Here is a 22,275-nt window from a genome sequence, read left to right as displayed (position 1 = left end):
ATAGTCCATGTGCTCTTACTTTGTTCATTAAACGACTGTGGGGAACAGTATCAAACGTCTTGCGGAAGTCAAGAAACACGGCATCTACCTGTGAACCCGTGTCTATGGCCCTCTGAGTCTCATGGACGAATAGCGCGAGCTGGGTTTCACATGACCGTCTTTTTCGAAACCCATGCTGATTCCTACAGAGTAGGAACATGTGCGTGATCTGTGAATATGAATTTCCTATCTCTGTTTGCCGGCCGCGGTGGTCTAGCGGTTCTAGGCGCTCAGTCCGGAACCGCGGGACTGCTACGGTCGCAGGTTCGAATCCTGCCTCGGGCCTGGATGTGTGTGATGTCCTTAGGTTAGCTAGGTTTAAGTAGTTCTAAGTTCTAGGGGACTGATGACCTCAGATGTTAAGTCCTATAGTGCTCAGAGCCGTTTGAACCATCCTATCTCTGTTCGTTCAAGGTGTTCCGCTTTTTCTGAACGTGAGTGTATCTTTGGGCACCAAGCTACAGGTGTCACTTACATCTGCATGGAATTTGTATCTGTGGTCACGACGATTTGGTTTCGTTACAGTTACAGGATGGTCCCATCGACCCAGCTGCAGGTGGACGAACTCAGTGGAGAAGTGACCGTGAAGCGAACACTGGACTACGAGACCACTCCGGAGCTGACACTGCAGCTGACGGCCACTGATGTGGCCGACCACCGTGCATACGCTGAGCTGGTCGTCACCATCATCGACGTCAACGACGAAGCTCCTGACATAGACGCGGTGAGTGCAAGTTCCCTTGACAAACAGGCCATGCATCACTCCTCGCTGGCGGCATCGGATCGAGAGTTTGGTTGTGTGCGTGAGTGGGCAACGGGAGGGGGGGGGGGGAGGGGGGCGCCGCACGGTATTATCCGAGCGGTCTCAGGCACTGCAGTCATGGACTGTGCGGCTGGTCCCGGTGGAGGTTCGAGTCCTCCCTCGGGCATGGGTGCGTGTGTTTGTCCCTAGCATAATTTAGGTTAAGTAGTGTGTAAGCTTAGGGACTGATGACCTTAGCAGTTAAGTCCCATAAGATTTCTCACACATTTGAACAATTTGTGGGGGGGTCACAATTTGTTACTGCCCCACAACAAATACGACTGCCAGTGTTCAATAAACAATGCCCCAAATTATGTTTTACAGTCATTGATATACAGGGTAATTCGTCGGCGCCTACTCATGAGTTTTATGCAGCTTGCAATGCCTTCAGAAACACGCACGACATTTTCATATTCTCTTGCTATGTGCAAGCCATTAGACACACATAAAAATGAACATAACCTTTTTGCAGAAAATTTCATCTAGTAGAAGTTTGTACTGGGATACGATTTCTCTAGAGGACACAGTTTTCGAGACTGCTGTGTACATAGTTCCGCGCAGTCAGCGCGTACACAACTTTCCCACTAGAGCGCGCCCCGCTAAGCGCAACAGCGCAGGTGCAGCGCTCGTCCGTCTCCGCACTACGAGATGGCGCTGCCTTAGAGATGGACCAAATTCTGCTTCCGCCGATCCGCGTATTAATATGTAACACAGCCAATGAGATTGCTGCTTACGTAGAACCTTTTCTCCTCGTGGATCATACTCGCGCAGTGATACCTGAATGCTCGAGGTATTACAACGAGTGTACAGACCTCTGATTAGTCAGTCTGCATTTGCCTGCACCAGTCTGCATTTATCTGCACCTGTCTGTACCAGTCTACATTTGTCTGTACCAGTCTATAGTCAAGTTTCAGTTTGCGCCTAATAAGACTATCATATTCCTGTACATAGCCATGAAGATAAATGTATAGACACTTTGTCAAGTATCAGAGATATGTGAGAATAAGATTAACGTACCAAGACCAAAGGAACTTCAGATTGTCAATTGTAAATAGTTTCCAGAATCAAGTTACATAATGTATAATTTTTATTATTTTAATAAATGTGTGTGAAAATTAATCAAGTTCTGTTTAACGTTAGTCACCGTCAATCTGCTACTCTAAGCATGCAAGTGGCATTTCTATCGTCTGACCTAACGGCAGAAGATAAACACGCCAGAATAAGATCACGAGACATATTGCTGACACTCGCCTACTTCATTAGAGTGACAAGTCAAATAATCTGATGGTGTGTGTACTGAAGGTCTTACAGTACGCACACCTCAGAGACATTCAAGAAAAACGCTTTTGAAAGTCACTTTTGTATGTTTTTCTTGAATCATTCGAAAACTACTTCCTCTTCTGGAACCGTAGCCCAGTACAAAATTTAACTACATTAAATTTCTTACGAAAAGGTCCTGTTGGTTTTTTCTGTAGGACTAATACACTGATGACCCAAAACAATATGACCACCTGTTTCATAGTTCGCTTGTTCGTCTTAGGAACGAAATACACCACTGATTCTGCGTATCAATTGCCCGACAGTTTGTTGGTGTTTTTACGGAGGTATGTGGCATTAGATTTCAACACACAGGTCAAGTAATTCGAGTAAATAACGCGCCGCTGGTCCTCGTTCGCGGTGATAGCGCGATAGAGATCCAGAAGAGTTCGATAGGATTTACATCACGCGAATTTATTCGTCGAGACAGCAACGTAAGTTCGCTACAATGCTCCTCAAACCACTGTAGTCGGTTCTGGGTCCGAGACACGGACAATTACACTACTGAAAGATGTCATCGTCGTCGGGGAAGACGTCAAGCGAGGAGGGATGTAGGTGGTTCACAGCTGTCAGTATGTCTTCGATTACTACCATAGGTCCCATGCAAGTGCAGGAGAATGTCTCCCATAGGATAATACTCCTCCCAACATCCTGCGTCAGAGCCTCGCTGTACATTTAGAGCCGCCGTTCACCTCGATGGCGGCGTTTGTGGAGATGACCATCGACCTATTTTAGCAAAAATGTGATTCACCGGAAGATCTGACACGTTTCCATTGATCGAAGGTCGAATCACGATGGTTCCGCACCCACTGCAATCGTAATTGACGATATCGTTGGCTCAACATGTGAACACGTAGGGGTGATCTGCTGCGTAACTCCATTTACAACTATGTACGATGAACGGTGTGCTCCGAAACACTTGTACGTGCGCCATCATTGTGCTCTTTCAGCAGAGAAACCAATAGTGAAATGGTAGGAGCGGTAGGGGAGTGGTAAGGTACGGAGCCACTTTATAAACATATCTTGTAAACAGATTTATTGTTAGTCACTTCAAAACTTTTAAACACTTGAACACAGATGGTCAGTTCAGAAAACTTTAAACAAACTGATTACCTGTATTAAAGAACATTCTTAACCTTACATTTACGATCACTGACAATAAAATAATATCGATCATAAACAATATGTACAAAGAATTCCAAGAATCTTCTAGTATGATTTTTCTCCTTAAAATAAATAACTGCAACCCACAATTTAACAAACGGCTGGACCGAGAGATCACTCAGGACATCAACTAAACAACAGACACAATCATTGCGATTCCATTGACAACGAAGGCATAAACAGTAGTACTTTGAGGCGGGGGGTGGGGAGGGAGGGTTACGCGCCGCAATATTGGTATTAGTTTCACAAATGGTAGGTGCTTCAGTGCACTTGCTGGCCTTTCTCTTTACAATAGCCCGCCTCTTTTCGCTTCTGCTTAGTATAACTTACGATACCTTAACATAAACTTATTAGCACCAGTCACAGACAAGGAGTCACAGCGCTTAATTGAGATGTTTAATAACGGCAACAAACATACATACTACCTCTCCCCCCCCCCCCCCCCCCACACACACACACATAGATACACAGAAATTTTGGAATGAAATGCAAGTATTCGAATTATCCCTTGGCTTTAAACGCCACAAACCCAGTTAATTTTAACCTTTTAATGTAGCCGTCTGTGAATTAAGCCATTAGATGATTGCTCCCTCTCATACAAACTTAACAAACCAACAATTTGAGTGACTTTCAGAAACTTCGGGTGAGAAGTAATCATTTGACCAGTGCGAGCAAGCGCACTGGGCTTCATGAAACAATTCCCGATCAGCAGCAGTGTAAACAGTTTCGAACGCACTCAAGAAATTAACAGCTATTTCACAAACACCTCCACGGTTTACATGAAGCCCACTCTACCGTACTAATATTGTAAATAATTCAGTGATCATACACCCAGCTAATCTTAATCTACACTACTGGCCATTAAAATTGCTGCACCACGCAGATGACGTGCTACAGACGCGAAATTTAACCGACAGGAAGAGGATGCTGTGATATGCAAATGATAAGCTTTTCAGAGCGTTCACACAAGGTTGGCGCCGGTGGCGACACCTACAACGTGCTGACATGAGGAAGGTTTCCAACCGATTTCTCACACACAAACAGCAGTTGATAGGCATTGCCTGGTGAAACGTTGTTCTGACGCCTCGTGTAAGGAGGAGAAATGCGTACCATGACGTTTTCGACTTTGGTAAAGGTCGGATTGTAGCCTATCGCGATTGTAGTTTATCGTATCGCGACATTGCTGCTCGCGTTTGTCGAGATCCAATGACTGTTAGCAGAATATGGAATCGGTGGGTCAGGAGGGTAATACGGAACGCCGTGCTGGATCCCAACGGCCTCGTATCACTAGCAGTCGAGATGACAGGCATCTTATCCGGATGGCTGTTCAAAAATGGTCCAAATGGCTCTGAGCACTATGGGACTTAACATCTGAGGTCATCAGTCCCCTAGAACTTAGAATAACTTAAACCTAACTAACTTAAGGACATCACACACATCCATGCCCGAGGCAGGATTCGAACCTGCGACCGTAGCGGTCGCGCGGTTCCGGACTGAAGCGCCTAGAACCGCTCGGCCACTACGGCCGGCCCGCATGGCTGTAACGGATCTTGCAGCCACGTCTCGATCCCTGAGTCAACAGATGGGGACGTTTCCAAGACAACAACCATCTGCACGAACAGTTCGACGACGTTTGCAGCAGCATGGACTATCAGCTCGGAGACCATGGCTGCGGTTACCCTTGACGCTGCATCACAGACAGGAGCGCCTACGATGGTGTACTCAACGACGAATCTGGGTGCACGAGCGGTAAAAAGTCATTTTCTCGGATAAACGAAGGTTCTGTTTACAGCATCATGACGGTCGTACCCGTGTTTGGCGACATCGCGGTGAACGCACATTGGAAGCGTGTACTCGTCATCGCCATACTGGCGTATCACCCGGCGTGATAGTATGGGGTGCCATTGGTTACACGTCTCGGTCACCTCTTGTTCGCATTGACGGCACTTTGAACAGTGTATGTTACATTTCAGATGTGTTACGACCCGTGGCTCTACCCTTCATTCGATCACTGTGAAACCCTACATTTCAGCAGAATAATGAACGGCCACATGTTGCAGGTCCTGTACGGGCCTTTCTGGATACAGAAAATGTTCGACTGCTGCCCTGGCTAGCACATTCTCCAGATCTCTCACCATTTGAAAACGTCTGGTCAATGGTGGCCGAGCAACTGGCTTGTCACAATACGCCAGTCACTACTCTTGAGGAGCCGAGTCCCCTAGGCGCTACAGTCTGGAACCGCGCGACCGCTACGGTCGCAGGTTCGAATTCTGCCTCGGGCATGGATGTATGTGATGTCCTTAGGTTAGTTAGGTTTAATTATTTCTAAGTTCTGATGACCTCAGAAGTTGAGTCGCATAGTGCTCAGAGCCATTTGATTTCAACCACTACTCTTGATGAACTGTGGTATCGTGTTGAAGCTGCATGGGCAGCTGTACCTGTAAACGCCATCCAAGCTCTGTTTGACTCAATGCCCAGGCGTATCAAGGCCGTTATTACGGCCAGAGGTGGTTGTTCTGAGTACTGATGATCTGTGCACCCAAATTGCGTGAAAATGTAATCACATGTCAGTTCTAGTATAATATATTTGTCCAATGAATACCCGTTTATCATCTGCATCTCTTCTTGGTGTAGCAATTTTAATGGCCAGTAGTGTAATTATTTGACCAGTGCAATCAAGAGCACTTGACTTCATGAAACAATTTCCAATCAACAGCAGTGTAAACAGGTTGTCAGTTGCTAAAAAGAAAAAAAAAATCCAAACGCACTCAGGAAATTAACAGCTATTTACCAACACCTCCTTGGTTTACAAGAAGCAATAGGCTCAGTCCACTTAATCGTACCAGTATTGTAAATAATTCGGAGATCATCCACCCAGATAATCTTTATGTAACAGATGAGTAAAAGGAACTGTGTTTAAGGCACAAAATATCTAATGTACAGTAAAAAAACAACAGCACATGGTAGTTCTTCGAATATGAACACCATACTAAATTACAGCCAACTGGAGTTCAGACAGTTCGTAACAGCGAAAGAAACTTGAACCTTAAAACGTCATCAAATTACAAATATCAGATCATTTAGACCAACCAGCTGTTTCATAACATATATATGCTAAGTAGTGCAATCCTGCTGCAGAATTGAATATAACAGCGTAACTGGGACTCCTACTTTTACTGTAACCAGGCTGTGGGATACACTAACACTTTAAACAGTCTTTCAGCTATCAAACCAACCAAACTAACAAACGCTGACCGCTGTTTGTGAACACCAGTGCGAACTGGCGCCTCGGACTGCGGTAAAGTACTCTCGTCGGACTCGTGCTCAGCGACTACGCCGGCTCTGGCCACTCACAGTGGACAACTAGCCCCTCACAGCACCGCCCGCCCGCTCTCTCACTCTACAGGTAGTAGAGAGCCTGTATAGGGAGAGAGTGGCCAACCGGACGATACGGCGGCCATTTTTCTGCCAAACTGCGGGCGGGACTCTTGAGTGGCCAGTAGTGGAGTACACACTCACCGAATCAAAAGCACAAGACAATATGGCGAAATCATTCGTTAAATGCCTTTCTTTACAGCTATAATATACTCATAGTAGCCTACTACGTACAGCACAGGAAAATTTGATACAGTGGCTGCAAAAATTATTCGTTACTTGCATTTATCTCCTTTAAAGTTCGTTTACTAGACATATTCCAGTGAAAGTAACGCAAATAAAAAAATATAGTGTATAGCATTTGTTTTGTATCGGAAGTGCAGAACACTAAAGATTTAACGTACCTGTATTACGTCAGATGAATGAAAGTCGTAAGCAGTTGTTTACTTGTGACATGCAAAAAGTGTGAGACGTATTAGTACTTCTTATGACGTCTTATATACAGGGTGTTACAAAAAGGTACGGCCAAACTTTCAGGAAACATTCCTCACAAACAAAGAAAGAAAATATGTTATGTGGACATGTGTCCGGAAACGCTTACTTTCCATATTAGAGCTCATTTTATTACTTCTATTCAAATCACATTAATCATGGAATGGAAACACACAGCAACAGAACGTGCCAGCGTGACTGCAAACACTTTGTTACAGGAAATGTTCAAAATGTCCTCCTTTAGTGAGGATACATGCATCCACCCTCCGTCGCATGGAATCCCTGATGCGCTGATGCAGCCCTGGAGAATGGTGTATTGTATCACAGCCGTCCACAATACGAGCACGAAGAGTTTCTACACTTGGTAAGGGGGTTGCGTAGACAAGAGCTTTCAAATGCCCCCATAAATGAAAGTCAAGAGGGTTGAGGTCAGGAGAGCGTGGAGGCCATGGAATTGGTCCGTCTCTACCAATCCATCGGTCACCGAATCTGTTGCTGAGAAGCGTACGAACACTTCGACTGAAATGTGCAGGAGCTCCATCGTGCATGAACCACATGTTGTGTCGTACTTGTAAAGGCACGTGTTCTAGCAGCACAGGTAGAGTATCCCGTATGAAATCATGGTGGTGAATCGAGGAAGTACAGTACATACGACGAAATCAAAATAAGCTCTAACATGGAAATTAAGCGTTTCCGGACACATGTCCACATAACATCTTTTCTTTATTTGTGTGTGAGGAATTTTTCCTGAAAGTTTGGCCGTACCTTTTTGTAACACCCTGTATACATGCTGAATACCTCTCGTAGATAACTAGCGAAAAAGATTACAAAAATCAGTTAATGTTAAATGTAGGGTACTGTAATAACGACCAAATATAACAAGAAAACTACCGTATCCCTTCTACCCCACAGTAAGTAGGCCTATTAAAAACTGTCTTCAAGAGTACCCACAATTATTTACTACGAATAACGTTTCAGCAACTACAACTGCGGAAAAAGTGCCCACAACTTGCCTGCGTCAACAGTCAGGCAATAATACTGAAACGAAAATAATGTCTAGTGTTCTGTTTCGGAACGAAATAAAGTTTGACGCTATAAAGTCGAATGAGCATGGTACAACAATTACAGGAACTTTCCGTTTCTAGCAAGGACTGTCAGATATTGGCTTCAGAAAAGCTTGTGATGCTACCAGTATGCACGCAAACGCTAATTACATACTAAAAACGATATACAACTAAATCGAATATGCATGCACAACGCATAACAAGTCTCTCAATAATTCAAATACCTTTTAATCGTTTCCAAAAGTCCTCAGAACTTCAATTCAACTCAAAAGCACGGCGAACATAGGAAGCGCGAGAGACGCTTGGCAGAAAAATGGCGCCAAAGCTAATCAACCAATCACGGGCAACTTCACCTATGGCCGCTCTCTCTGTATACAGGATCTCTAACAGCCAGCCGCGTGACACGCCATCTCGCAGAGTATCGTCGCACCACCGCGGTAGCAAAGTTGGAGGACTCGAAGTAACCGACACGCCGGGCGCGCTTAAATAGTCTTCCAGTCAAAGACACTCAGCTCAGCGTCTCTGACCAGAGGAGCACTACTCTGGCCGTGCAGCCAGCGCGCAGTGCTCACACAGGCTCTGCGTAATAATAATCTGCCCTTTGTCAAAGTCGCTTATCTCAATGGATTTCCCCGTTTGCAGGCCATGTCTTCGCTAGGATGATCCCCGTCCGAGTCTGCTCCGCTTACTTTTTTTTTTACATCCAATCTCACGGTGGGCAGTAGTCATAATGTTTCGGCTTATCAGTGTAGATGGCACGTAGCGAGCATGAGAATATGAAATTGTTATAAGTGGTATTAGAAGGCGCTGCAGGTTGCATAAAATCTCTCAGTAGCGGCAGCTGAAGCAATCCGTATATAGGGAAACATCCTAATAGGCACTTCAAATTTGATGTTTCCTCTGCATGTGTGAGAAATTTTGAACAATTACTACAGATGGCAGAGCCATCGTAATGGCGCCTATGCATGAACTCGTTACAAGCAACGTGACGCAGTTAAAATCTTGATTGCGGATAAAGAAACCGTGGTGAACATCCATAAACGTATGTGTACAGTGTGTGGTTGCATGCAGCTGCGCGCTGGATAAAGTGTGTTAAAGCGCCAGGAAGTGCAGAATATGAGCTCCACGTTAGGTATGACCCATCACAATCACTGCTCCCGATACGGCGAATAGCGCGCATGCTATTATTTGTGCGGACCTACGCATCACAACTGGATGTTTGGGTCTACAGCTATCAATGATCATTGGAAATACACTCCTGGAAATGGAAAAAAGAACACATTGACACCGGTGTGTCAGACCCACCATACTTGCTCCGGACACTGCGAGAGGGCTGTACAAGCAATGATCACACGCACGGCACAGCGGACACACCAGGAACCGCGGTGTTGGCCGTCGAATGGCGCTAGCTGCGCAGCATTTGTGCACCGCCGCCGTCAGTGTCAGCCAGTTTGCCGTGGCATACGGAGCTCCATCGCAGTCTTTAACACTGGTAGCATGCCGCGACAGCGTGGACGTGAACCGTATGTGCAGTTGACGGACTTTCAGCGAGGGCGTATAGTGGGCATGCGGGAGGCCGGGTGGACGTACCGCCGAATTGCTCAACACGTGGGGCGTGAGGTCTCCACAGTACATCGATGTTGTAGCTAGTGGTCGGCGGAAGGTGCACGTGCCCGTCGACCTGGGACCGGACCGCAGCGACGCACGGATGCACGCCAAGACCGTAGGATCCTACGCAGTGCCGTAGGGGACCGCACCGCCACTTCCCAGCAAATTAGGGACACTGTTGCTCCTGGGGTATCGGCGAGGACCATTCGCAACCGTCTCCATGAAGCTGGGCTACGGTCCCGCACACCGTTAGGCCGTCTTCCGCTCACGCCCCAACATCGTGCAGCCCGCCTCCAGTGGTGTCGCGACAGGCGTGAATGGAGGGACGAATGGAGACGTGTCGTCTTCAGCGATGAGAGTCGCTTCTGCCTTGGTGCCAATGGTGGTCGTATGCGTGTTTGGCGCCGTGCAGGTGAGCGCCACAATCAGGACTGCATACGACCGACGCACACAGGGCCAACACCCGGCATCATGGTGTGGGGAGCGATCTCCTACACTGGCCGTACACCACTGGTGATCGTCGAGGGGACACTGAATAATGCACGGTACATCCAAACCGTCATCGAACCCATCGTTCTACCATTCCTAGACCGGCAAGGGAACTTGCTGTTCCAACAGGACAATGCACGTCCGCATGTATCCCGTGCCACCCAACGTGCTCTAGAAGGTGTAAGTCAACTACCCTGGCCAGCAAGATCTCCGGATCTGTCCCCCATTGAGCATGTTTGGGACTGGATGAAGCGTCGTCTCACGCGGTCTGCACGTCCAGCACGAACGCTGGTCCAACTGAGGCGCCAGGTGGAAATGGCATGGCAAGCCGTTCCACAGGACTACATCCAGCATCTCTACGATCGTCTCCATGGGAGAATAGCAGCCTGCATTGCTGCGAAAGGTGGATATACACTGTACTAGTGCCGACATTGTGCATGCTCTGTTGCCTGTGTCTATGTGCCTGTGGTTCTGTCAGTGTGATCATGTGATGTATCTGACCCCAGGAATGTGTCAACAAAGTTTCCCCTTCCTGGGACAATGAATTCACGGTGTTCTTATTTCAATTTCCAGGAGTGTATGTGTCAGTTATGGAGACTATGTAATATTCGAAGTTGTGCTCAAGATGCGTTCTATGAATAGTCTCAACAGACCACATGATTCAAAGAAGTGCCATTTTAACTGAACTGTTGGAGCAGTTTGAGGGCAATGGAGAGTGTCTTTTGTCACGGATCTTTACAGTTGCCGCACCCTGGACTTATCACTTTCAACCGAAGACAGAAAGGCTGTCACTGGAGCGTCACCACATGCAAACATAAGGCATCTCCCTCTGCTGACAAATTCATGATGACGGCCTTCTGGGATAGTGATGGTATCATTCTATCTATTCAGAGGCATACTTCAAGGCTCTGAAGAAACTCTAGAATCGTTTTCCGATGTGGTCGTCCGCGATCCAAAAGATGTTGTAATATTGCTACAGTAATTTGCTATGCTGAAATCGGGTGCTAATAGTAGAATAAAAGCGGGTTAAAAGCTGTGAGCTGTCTGGGGAGGTTAATCTTGTATTACTAAGCAACTGTTTCATCAGGTATCTAGTCTAAGTTTACCAAATTCCCAAACAGACTAACATTAATGATAATCTTTTAATAGTCATACCACAACCGGTAATATATATATAAAAAGGAGAATTTAAATAACAAGAAAGAAATCAGTTTATATTTGGAAATTTATTTTTAAGATTAGTCACTGAAATTTCAGCATATTAAATTCTACTCGTAACAAGCTGGTGCCTTATTTAGGATTGTGAAAATCTTACGGAACACATCAAATATGGAGCCAAGATTGGGAGTCTGCATACAACACTGCATTCATAAAACAACACACAAAGAACATTGAAACATATCCAAGAGAAAATTAACCACTACCAACAGATTCAAATTTTCACCCAAAGAAATTACGTTCGTAGCACAATCCTGTCCGTCATGTAATTACCACACACTGGTATACTAAATTCATATTAACTCTTTGTGAAATCTTCCCGAAAAGAATAGCTGAGGGCTACTTTGATGATTACACCACATGCTTCACGTGGTCAACTTGGTTTACACAAAGCGTATAACTCCACAATAATTTTGATAATTAAAATAAATTAGATCGAAAAGCAAATTACAAAAGAAAAACCTCGAACTGGTTATTAACGTCTTACTGTTAACCTGACGGGTCAAACAGTTATATAAGCATGTGGTACTGGTCTCGCAAAGTACACCCCACGTGGGTTGAACATAAAGAAAAGTTGCTATATTGAAAATATTGTCAAGACGAGACGTTATAATCACACAAGCATTCGCATTTAAGATTGATCTTAGTTAGAGTTACTGATCAACACGTGGTTCCATTTTACTCACAAAGTAGTAACAAAGCAACAACCGGAAAATACTATGAACTTCACACGAGAATTACACTACGCTGCAATTTAAGATAACCTTAGATATTTTAGAGTTAAACCCGAAATAAAGATGATTAAATTTTCAGTTAGGCTGAACTTAACAAATCCATTGTCCTATGGACTTAGCAGACACGCGCTTAGCCGGAGATCTTACCACTTCAGACGCTCGCCACGGTCCCACAGCAACTCCCTACTGCCGAGCGTGCTTCCTGAGGGTGGCTCACAAAGACAAACGGAAGTGGCCAGAGGGGCAGCTTCCTATACCAACATGACAACGGACGGACAGAACCATACTAAGGATAGAAACCTCTTTGCTTTTAGGAAGCGTAGCTACCTGTTCCGACGTTGGTCCTACTGTTCTCTAGCAGATAGGCTTGTCTGCTACCCTCAAGCATGCAACTACAAACACATTTGATCATTCATCCTCTCACACAGAAGGGAAGGGGGATGACAGTATCTTATCATATACAGTATATAACAGAAAGCGGATGTAGGATCCGTATGAGACTGTGTGACATGAATTACATATAAACTGTGTTTTAAAGTGTAGTAGTGTGACAGATCGTTCTTGTTTACGTGTAAAAGTAACACGTTCCACTACTCAGTCTCCTCCCAGATAGTCAGAAACGCCACAGTAAATTTAGAAGAGGAATTTATTCCATAAATGACAACAGATTTAAGAAATCAAACATGAAAGGAATCCAACAGAGACCTTTCAATGTGCTCAGCGACAAACTCACTAAAGTGCATTTATAAACAGTCCTGTGGTTTCACTGGTTTTGTCACGGATCATTACAGTTGCCGCACCCTGGACTTATCACTTTCAACCGAAGACAGAAAGGCTGTCACTGGAGTGTCACCACATGCAAACATAAGGCATCTCCCTCTGCTGACAAATTCATGATGACGACCTTCTGGGATAGTGATGGTATCATTCTATCTATTCAGAGGCATACTTCAAGGCTCTGAAGAAACTCTAGAATCGTTTTCCGATGTGGTCGTCCGCGATCCAAAAGATGTACTCAGCGACAAACTCACTAAAGTGCATTTATAAACGGTCCTGTGGTTTCACTGGTTTTGACGTCGCGCCAACTGCGCTAATCATTTTTATTCCACTCACTCACTCACAGAAAGGACGCTTTTTGTTCTGTGATTTCTTGGAATGGTTCGGAGAAGAGAATGCTCATCTCTGCCCCTGTATTTATAATTATGACACCTAGTATATCTATTTTAATTTTTTACTGTCGACTGCCAACGTTCCTTAAATTCACAGCATGGGTCCCCATCACAGTTCTTAGTGCGTTAGTCTAGGTGCATAAGATCTGTACAACGATTTATGTCCCTCGTATTCCCATCGGTCAGTTCACTGGGATTCTTTCAAGTTGCAGCCCACATCACCTGATCAAAAGCCTTCATTACGTAAAGTGGCACTGACCACTAGATGTCACTAGAGGCAGATCTGCCAGTATAAAAAGGGACGGCGGGTATTGTATTGTCAGTACAAAAGAAGTAACCACAATGAGTCGGTCAGGAAAGCTCAGTGACTTCGAACGTGGACTATTCATTGGCTATCACCTGAGTAACAAATCAATCTGGAATATTTAAACCCTTCTAATTCCGCCCAAGTGGATTGTTGGTGATGCGATTGTGAAGTAGAAAGCGGAATAATAGCACCATGCCCCTTCCACAGAAAAATACTGACGAAATTTCAGTTAAAGAACCAGTTAATGCCACTACAGACACATATTTCACGATCATCTTCAGTTATCTGACTAGCTAGGATAAAGACTCACACCAACATCCAGGAATTAAGCGCAGTCAAGTGATGGTGGCCATGTTTTCTAAACTTTGGTGGTTAGCAACTGCAACGTTAATAAACACTGACGAGACAGCAGACTCAAATGATAGATTATAACAAACAGCATTTTCATTATACGCAAAATTCGAGGTCGTACAGCAATGCTACTACACAACAAATAGATACACCGATACATCCAAATGACACTGAAAATAGGTATCTACCGTCAGTGACGAAACTAGCAGAATACAGTGACAAAACACGTTATTTCCCTATCGTCCAAAGCAAGACATCACAATTATTTCAGTACGATACCTGTTTGTATTATGTCAAGCTAAATTGTAAATCCAGCTTGAAATTGTCCTCACAAGCAACAACTTCCTTCTAAGCAGAACGATGTCTCTGGAACCGCCTGGTAATCTTTTAATAACTTTTAACATTCATCTCAAATATGAAGTGAGTGCAAAGACCGATTCATATTAAACTCGTATTTGGACAGCGTTTATATCGGGATAAAGATTATTGAAACCATAATTCTATTTCTCTCTGTGTAGTCTAACGTTGCTACGTAAATAATGATACGTAATGTATTCCACAGATTATACACTAAAACTTTGTGAGTATGATCGCTGACTTTTCCTAACAACTTCAAATAACTTCAGTTCTGATTTTCACTCACTTATAACTTTTCTTAGCTTTTATTAGTATCGGACTCTTGTGTAGTTTGCGGGTACCAACGCAATTAAGTTATTTTCACTGAAACCAAAACGTCCTAATACCAACTAGAGATTATGTTATGCAAGAAGCTAGTAATTTCTCTGAAACTTAAATCTTTGCTTTCATCGTTTTGTAAGAGTTTCTACTTATTCACCTTTACGTAATAATACTGTTTTCAGAGATTATTCGTCACTCAATTTCAACCAAAATATGTTCCCCTTGCACTTTGAAATTAAATATCCTTCAAACACGTCACTTTTAGGGTGACACTTGAACTTGCAATTACAACACAATGAATTACAATCAATAGCTAGTAAGTAACCACACGTAAAGGTTTCTTTTGACCCAAGAAAATTTGTCTTTATTTGGGCTAGGTATCCCAATACGAGTTCAAATCTCGTAAGTGATCGAGTGCCAGCAAGGATTACCCCTCCCCCTCACCCCCACAGAAACGGAAATTCAATAACAAACAAAAACATAGCAAAAACCCTAGGCGCCACCGCCTCTTTTGTCTTAACTTTAATTAACAATTCAAACGAAATTGGGCCTCTTCAGGCGTTATCACAACGCGACCCACTAAAGTTCCTTAAATTAAATCAGGCGACTCGTCACTTCTACTAACCAAGTTTTTTGTTTAGTTATGTATTGCTTGTAAATGGTTCCTTTCTATTCCCGTCACTTACCAACTGAGCCTACTGGTGCGCTCTCTCTTATCAAGGTGAAACAGTTCTAATATACACGAGCAAATTCTAGATCCGCTGTACGGTCGTGGCATCCAAACAACAACCAAAAATGTATTCGAAGCTTTTACTACTAAACCACTCCCAAAAACGGCTAGCAACCCAATTACCTCTGGGTGAGCCGCAACCACTAATCATACAACACAAACAGGATATCAGGTTTTACCGAGTCCCTAAAAAAAATCATCAAATGAAATTCTCTCTCTCTAATACGGCTAACACTTACCTATCACAGCAAAATAACCACTCCTTCCTCCCGAACTGCCCACAGGACGAAAATCAGTCGACCGCCCAAAAACACAGTTTCGCCAAAGCAGTGTCTAATACGCGACTACTTCAAAATCCCGGAACCTACATATATTCCGGAGCTCGGCCTTGGGAGGAAAAATACAGTCGCAGCTACGTCTATCAACAGGGGCCTAAACGATAAAGTTGACACACCGTCTCCGTAAACTGCACAAAATACTACACTGGCTTCACCAGCCAAACTCCTTCACCACTCCCAAGCCTTAAATATCAATTGTGGTGCCTCTATGCAACACGCAGTGGATCGGTACTATATCCGACCTAGACCTACCCCGAGATTAACAATATCGGTAAGAGATCTAATGGGGAACTAACTATTTTCTGACTTCATAGAATGGGAACCGTTTACATGAACAAACACGCAACGCCACGCCAACTTTTGAAAGTTCAATTAGTATTCCTTTTGGCCGTCGGGTAACGTCGATAGCGACCGGCTGCGTCGCGTCGCTGAAGCAGCATCTCCGGACTCTGTGATGGCGAGTTGTTACATCGCTGAAGCCGCACGCGTTCACCACCTGCTTTCTTTAAGGCGCTCTCGGGTCATCTAGAACATCTTATATCGCCTTTTAATGCACCATACACAGACGTATGATTATTGTATTCACCAGGTGTTATTGGCCATATACCGGGTTTCTTGATGCAATAATTTACCAATAGCCGTATGTATTGTAGAAATTTATTTTATAAACTTCTTATGTGCTACCAGTTTCGGCATTACATTGATGCCATCTTCAGGCCCCACACATCATAGTCGTAAAATCGCTATACACGGAAGGAGCCATATAACTGGATCCGTGAATCAAATCGTTATGCAACAGCTCTTGGTGGTCAGGCGACACGGATCCAGTTATATGGCTCCTTCCGTGTATAGCGATTTTACGAATATGACGTGTGGGGCCTGAAGATGGCGTCAATGTAATGCCGAAACTGGTAGCACATAAGAAGTGTATAAAATAAATTTCTACAATACATACGGCTGTTGGTAAATTGATGCGTCAAGAAATACATGCCACCCGTTGTCCCACGGTCCATAATGGATCAACGAAGATTTACCGAATCGGATGTTCAGCAGTTGTAATGGCGAACGAAATCCGTGCTTTTGACACAGCACAAGTGAGCTAGCTCATCGAACAGCGCAAGCGGAGAAGCCCTTGGAAGGAGAGGACATTCGCCAAATTGACTGGTCTGCCCGTTAGCTTCGGCGTAAAACCCATCGAGAGCCCGTATGAGATGCATTGTGAAGACGTATTGCAGTACGCTCACATACACCAACGGCTGTCCAACAGTTGTCAATCGTGCTGGTGGAAGAATGGAACGCCCTAGGACAAGAACACCGTATCAGCCTTGTGGCCCCAATGTTTGCACGTTGTAGAGTATGCGTTGCCTTCCGTGGTGATCACACACGCTGTTGAGAAAGATTTCCCGCCTTTTGTTATGTCCAGGGGATCATCACAAATCGCGGTGACTTCAGTGTGACAGATAAATACGTAAATGTCGTGTGACTAAGACCCCCTCCCCACCCCCACCCCCGTCGGGTAGACCGTTCGCCGGGTGCAAGTCTTTCGATTTGACGCCACTTCGGCGACTTGCATGTCGATGTGGATGAAATGATGATGATTCGCACAACACAACACCCAGTCCGTGAGTGGAGAAAAATCTCATACCCAGCCGGGAATCGAACCCGGGCCCCTACGATTGACATTCAGTCGCGCTGACCACTTTTTTTTCGTTTCATTGGTCATAACATTCCACAGTGGTACACAATATTCAACTGACATTTAAAAGTAATAAAACAAACTAAAATTAATTACAGATTCCTTGACATTTTAGAAAAAATCCAAGTCTAAACCAGATAGTGATGTTCGTCACTTGATTGTATTTGTTTTTCAAAGATCAAATTGTCTCTCGTTTCTTCATGTTCTCAATCGCATCATCGAAAATGGAGTTCACATGACTGTTCTTTTGAGGAAGTTGGCGTATGTATCATAATAATTATTCATGCGTAGTAGCTCGTGATGCTGGTCGGAGATGTACGTCCAAAAATCTCCTTCGCTCCTTTCTTCACTGGACAGCAGGTAAAATACCGCGTGTCCCTTCAACCAGCTGACGGCATTTTTCTTCCATGTGGGGTATAGCTCTTCTTCCGGGTATAAAAGGCACGTTGACGTTATCAAATACGGCGATTTTCTCTGCATAGCTGCTAATTTTTTTTTATTGACAACCATTATTATTTGCATTTCCACAGACAAATTGATGTTCATTTGTGTCAATTAGGTTGCAAGTGGTACACAAAGGGGAATCAGCCAGACGAATGGAATGTAGTCTGGAGTTCGTTGGAAATTTCCTATTCACAGAATAGTACCACAATGACCGCACTTTTATTGATAAATGCGGGTGGTGTATATTTCTCCAGATATCATGCCATGAGTGACCGACGTATTTTTGTTCTATGATGTTTTTCGTCTGAAAGTTCATTAAGTTTTGGTATATTTTATTGACTTTGATGATATCTTTCTCGGGTGTTCCCAGTCTAATGTAGCTATATTCTACGAAGAAATTTTTTAGGTGGTTAAGTTCATTTGGAATGTGGTGAACGTCTATTGGGGCGTCCTGGCTGGCCAGTGCTATTTCATTTAATAGAAATGCGGCTACACTATTGACTGAGCGCTTCCACAGTTTATATGTTTTACAGACGTACAATGCTTGTGCTTCATTGTACACGTCTGTGAGATTCAATCCACTTTGTCAGTCGATAGAGTCAACGTTTGGTACTTGACTTTGAAGATGTGGCCGCGGCTGACGAAGTGGCCAAAAGCAGCCAAAATCCTGTTCGCCACTTCCCTCGGCATTGGCAGGGCTTGCGCCACGTAATTTAATTTAGAGGATAAATCAGCTACCGGGGGCGGACAGTGTAATTACTGTCTCTGAATACAAGTATATTTTCTGTTCGCGTCATTTCGTATTTGTTTGAACTACCTTCTGTATTATACTGTACCAGTTCTTTCTGAGTATGGTCAAAGTTTCATAGAGCTATGTTATTTGGAAGTGACAGAACAAGCGAAAGTTACTTTCGTTCTTAAGTTTTACACACCAGTGTACTTTATGAATTACTTACTTTTTAGTTTTCCTGTTACTTTTGACTGTCCGGTGTTTCAGAGCTTTTTAGAGTACCTGAATTAAGCGAAACTGACGTGGCTGTTCTTTGATTGTTACAGGAGCCCTCCGTTACTAATGTGACCGAGGTACCTGAGAAAGGTAAGGTCATAGCACAAATCACTGCCTCCGACCAAGACACGGAAGCAGTCCTGGAACTCTCCATCGACTGGGACGCCTCTTCCGCCACCAAACTCGGTAGAAAAGTGGACGAAGTCGATCAACCTCTCTACACAGGGTGAGTTCTCAGCGAAAGTCTAAACTGAGTTTCCCCAGGCGGTTATAGCACTGAACATGTCTCAGAAATTTCAAGTCGTGCCGTCTTCCTCTTCAAGTTATCGATTTATCTGCAGGTTTGTAGCCGAACGTGCTTCATGTTTTCTAACGAGTATTATGTCACAGAAAGTTCTACATCCTCGATTGCCGGCCGGAGTGGACGAGCGGTTCTAGGCGCTACAGTCTGGAACCGCGCGACCGCTACGGTCGCAGGTTCGAATCCTGCCTCGGGCGTGGATGTGTGTGATGTCCTTAGGTTAGTTAGGTTTAAGCTGTTCTAAGTTCTAGGGGACTGATGACCTCAGAAGTTAAGTCCCATAGTGCTCAGAGCCATTTGAACATCCTCGATTCGCCACAAATTGCATAATGTATTAATTCCCTTCGCGTCCTTGGAATTTCCGTAAACCGATAAACCATACAGAAATGTATATAGTTCGACATAATATCTTAATATATTACTGATTCCATTACTTTGGTTCCTCTCATTTCATTAAAAGACCGCGGGCAGAAACTTTTCTCGCTGAGACAGGGTTTAGTTTCCTGTTACCACGACGTAGACCCAAGTTAAATTTCACCTACCTGCTTCTTATCTTCCATCTCAAAAAATCCACTAAACAATACGAGAGAGTGTGATGATAACTGTTTACTTTCTTATTGTGCCTTATTAAATTTTTACCTCGCTATAGTGAGGCAAGAAGCTTTTCATTGTTTGGTGCTCAGTTGCCTAGTTGGCGTGCTGTACTCGGCTTACCTCTTCATTTCCTACGTCCTAATTTTATTGTTCAATAATTTCAGTCTCTGTCTTCCCACTGTTTTTACTCTCTGCAGCTCCCTCTAGAACCATGGAAATCATTCCCTGGTGTCTTAGCAGATGTCATATCTCCCTGTCCCTTCTTCTTGTCAGTGTTTTCTAGATATTCCTTTCCTCGCCAATTCTGTGAAAAACCTCATTTTTTATCAGTTCACCTGGTATAGCACAACATCTCAAACTTCTATTCTCGTCTTTCCCGGTTTTCCCACAGTTCACGTACGACTACCATCCAAGGCTGTGCTCCAAAAATGTGTTCTTAGAAATTTGTTCCTCAAATAAAGGTCGATTTTTCGTACCAGTAGACTGCCTTTGGCCAGGAATGCCCTCTTCGCCTGCGCTAGCCAGATTTTTACGTCCTCCTTGCTTTGTCTTACTTGTGTTGCTTGATAGTAAAATTCACTTCACCTACTTTTCAGTCACTTATTTTTATGTTAAGTTTTCAGCTAATGTCATTTCTGCTACTTATTATTTTCGTCTGTCGTCGGTTTACCCTCAGCTCATGTTCTTTATCATTAGACTATTCATTCCATTCAGCACGTCCTGTAAGTCTTATCCATTTTCACTAAGGGTACAATGTCACCAAGGAAACATATCATAGATATCCTTCCATCCTGAACTTTAATTCCACTCCTGAAGCTTTCTTTTATTAGCGTCATTCTTCCTCGAAGGATGGATTGATCAGTAGTGGTGAAAGACTGCTTCCTTGTTGGCTTATACCCCTTTTTAATCCGAGCATTTCGTTCTTGTTCTCCATTCGTTATTGTACATTCTGAATATAGTCGTACCTACGCTTACTCCAATTTTACTCAGAATTTCGAACGCCTTGCATCGTTTTACATTGTCAAACACTTTTGTTAATCCGCGAGTCCTATGACCGAGTAACTGTTTTCCTTAAGCGTTGCTTCGATTAATAATTTCAATCTCAGAAATGCCTCTCTGGCCGATTTACCTTTTCTAAATCGAAAATGGTGGTCATCTAACGGATTGTCAATTATCTTTTGCATTCTTTAGAATATTATTCTTACTAGCAACTTTGGTGCATGAGCTTTTAAGCTGTTTGTTCAAAATGGTTCAAATGGCTCTGAGCACTATGGGACTTAACTTCTGAGGTCATCAGTCCCCTAGAACTTAGAACTACTTAAACCTAACTGACCTAAGGACTTCACACACATCCACGCTCGAGGCAGGATTTGAACCTGCGACCGTAGTGGTCGCGCTGTTCCAGACTGTAGCGCCTAGAACCGCTCGGCCACCCTGGCCGGCAGCTGTTTGTACGACAGTATTTGCACTTATCTGCTTTTCCTCTATCCAGGATTGTATGCATGATACTTTTCCGAAATTCTGATGGTATCATCCGAGTCTCATAGATTCTATAAACCACGTTTGATTGCCACTTCCCCCAGTGCTTTTACAAATTCCGAAGGAATGTGCTCTTACGTCTTCCAAAGCACTGTTAAACTGTAATACTCGATTCCCTATAAATTTCATATTGAGTCACATTCCTTCGTCTGTCACTTCAGCAAGCAATTTCTCCCACTCATAGAGGCCATCAATATATTCTTCCACCTGTCTCCTCTTTCCATGCGTTTAACATCGGAATTTCTCTGCCTTGGAGGTGGAGCCCCTCTGCGCCTACACCGACGTGTGACCATCACAAATAATCTATTGTCATCTCCGTATTTGTTAGTTACTAGTCGAGGACTTCACGGGATATGGGGTCAGGATGTTACCCGTGCGTCTGGGCAGGAATACCCACTACCATGATCGCATCGAGGAGATAGGTACTGGGCGAAAAGCGAACGAAGAGTAGAGGTTTCTACGGCAGAGGAAAAAACGTGTCAGGGCAGGCGCCAAGGGAAAAAAACCTCCGCGATAGTCTGGTCGGATAGTAAGGGCAGTAGTGCTTTCTTGCTATCTGCAACAGATTATGCAACAGTAGGGTTGTTGTTAGTTTTGGGTATCGCACAATGTTCGGTACCGTTGTCATAAGTTAGGTCGTCGTAAAGAGTGTCAGTCCTTTCGAGGAGGGGTACTGCTGGGCTTTACACCTGCGAAGTCTCCTGGGCCAGCTACAGCGTCTCTACCTGTAACATGGCAAGGTTGCTATATATGTGGTCGATTGGTCATCAATTGATCATTGTGTAAGGATTTTGGTTGAGTTTGTTGACATTTAGTGTGC

At 44.1% G+C, this 22,275-nt stretch overlaps 1 protein-coding gene across 1 annotated transcript in view; it reads left to right on the top strand.

The window, feature by feature from the left end:
- LOC124619549 (cadherin-23-like) overlaps window positions 1–22,275 on the top strand; it is a 490,213-nt gene that overhangs the window by 184,091 nt on the left and 283,847 nt on the right. Inside the window, exons 12-13 of the mRNA XM_047146019.1 lie at window positions 565–763; window positions 19,072–19,247. Coding sequence (XP_047001975.1) covers window positions 565–763; window positions 19,072–19,247 — 375 coding nt within the window. The remainder of the gene's footprint in view (window positions 1–564; window positions 764–19,071; window positions 19,248–22,275) is intronic.

This window comes from Schistocerca americana, chromosome 6 (genome assembly GCF_021461395.2).
Source record: "Schistocerca americana isolate TAMUIC-IGC-003095 chromosome 6, iqSchAmer2.1, whole genome shotgun sequence".
In the NCBI taxonomy this organism is placed as follows: Eukaryota; Metazoa; Arthropoda; class Insecta; order Orthoptera; family Acrididae; genus Schistocerca; species Schistocerca americana.
Note: the sequence above shows the minus strand (reverse complement) of the source record. Positions and strands in the feature narration are given on the sequence as shown.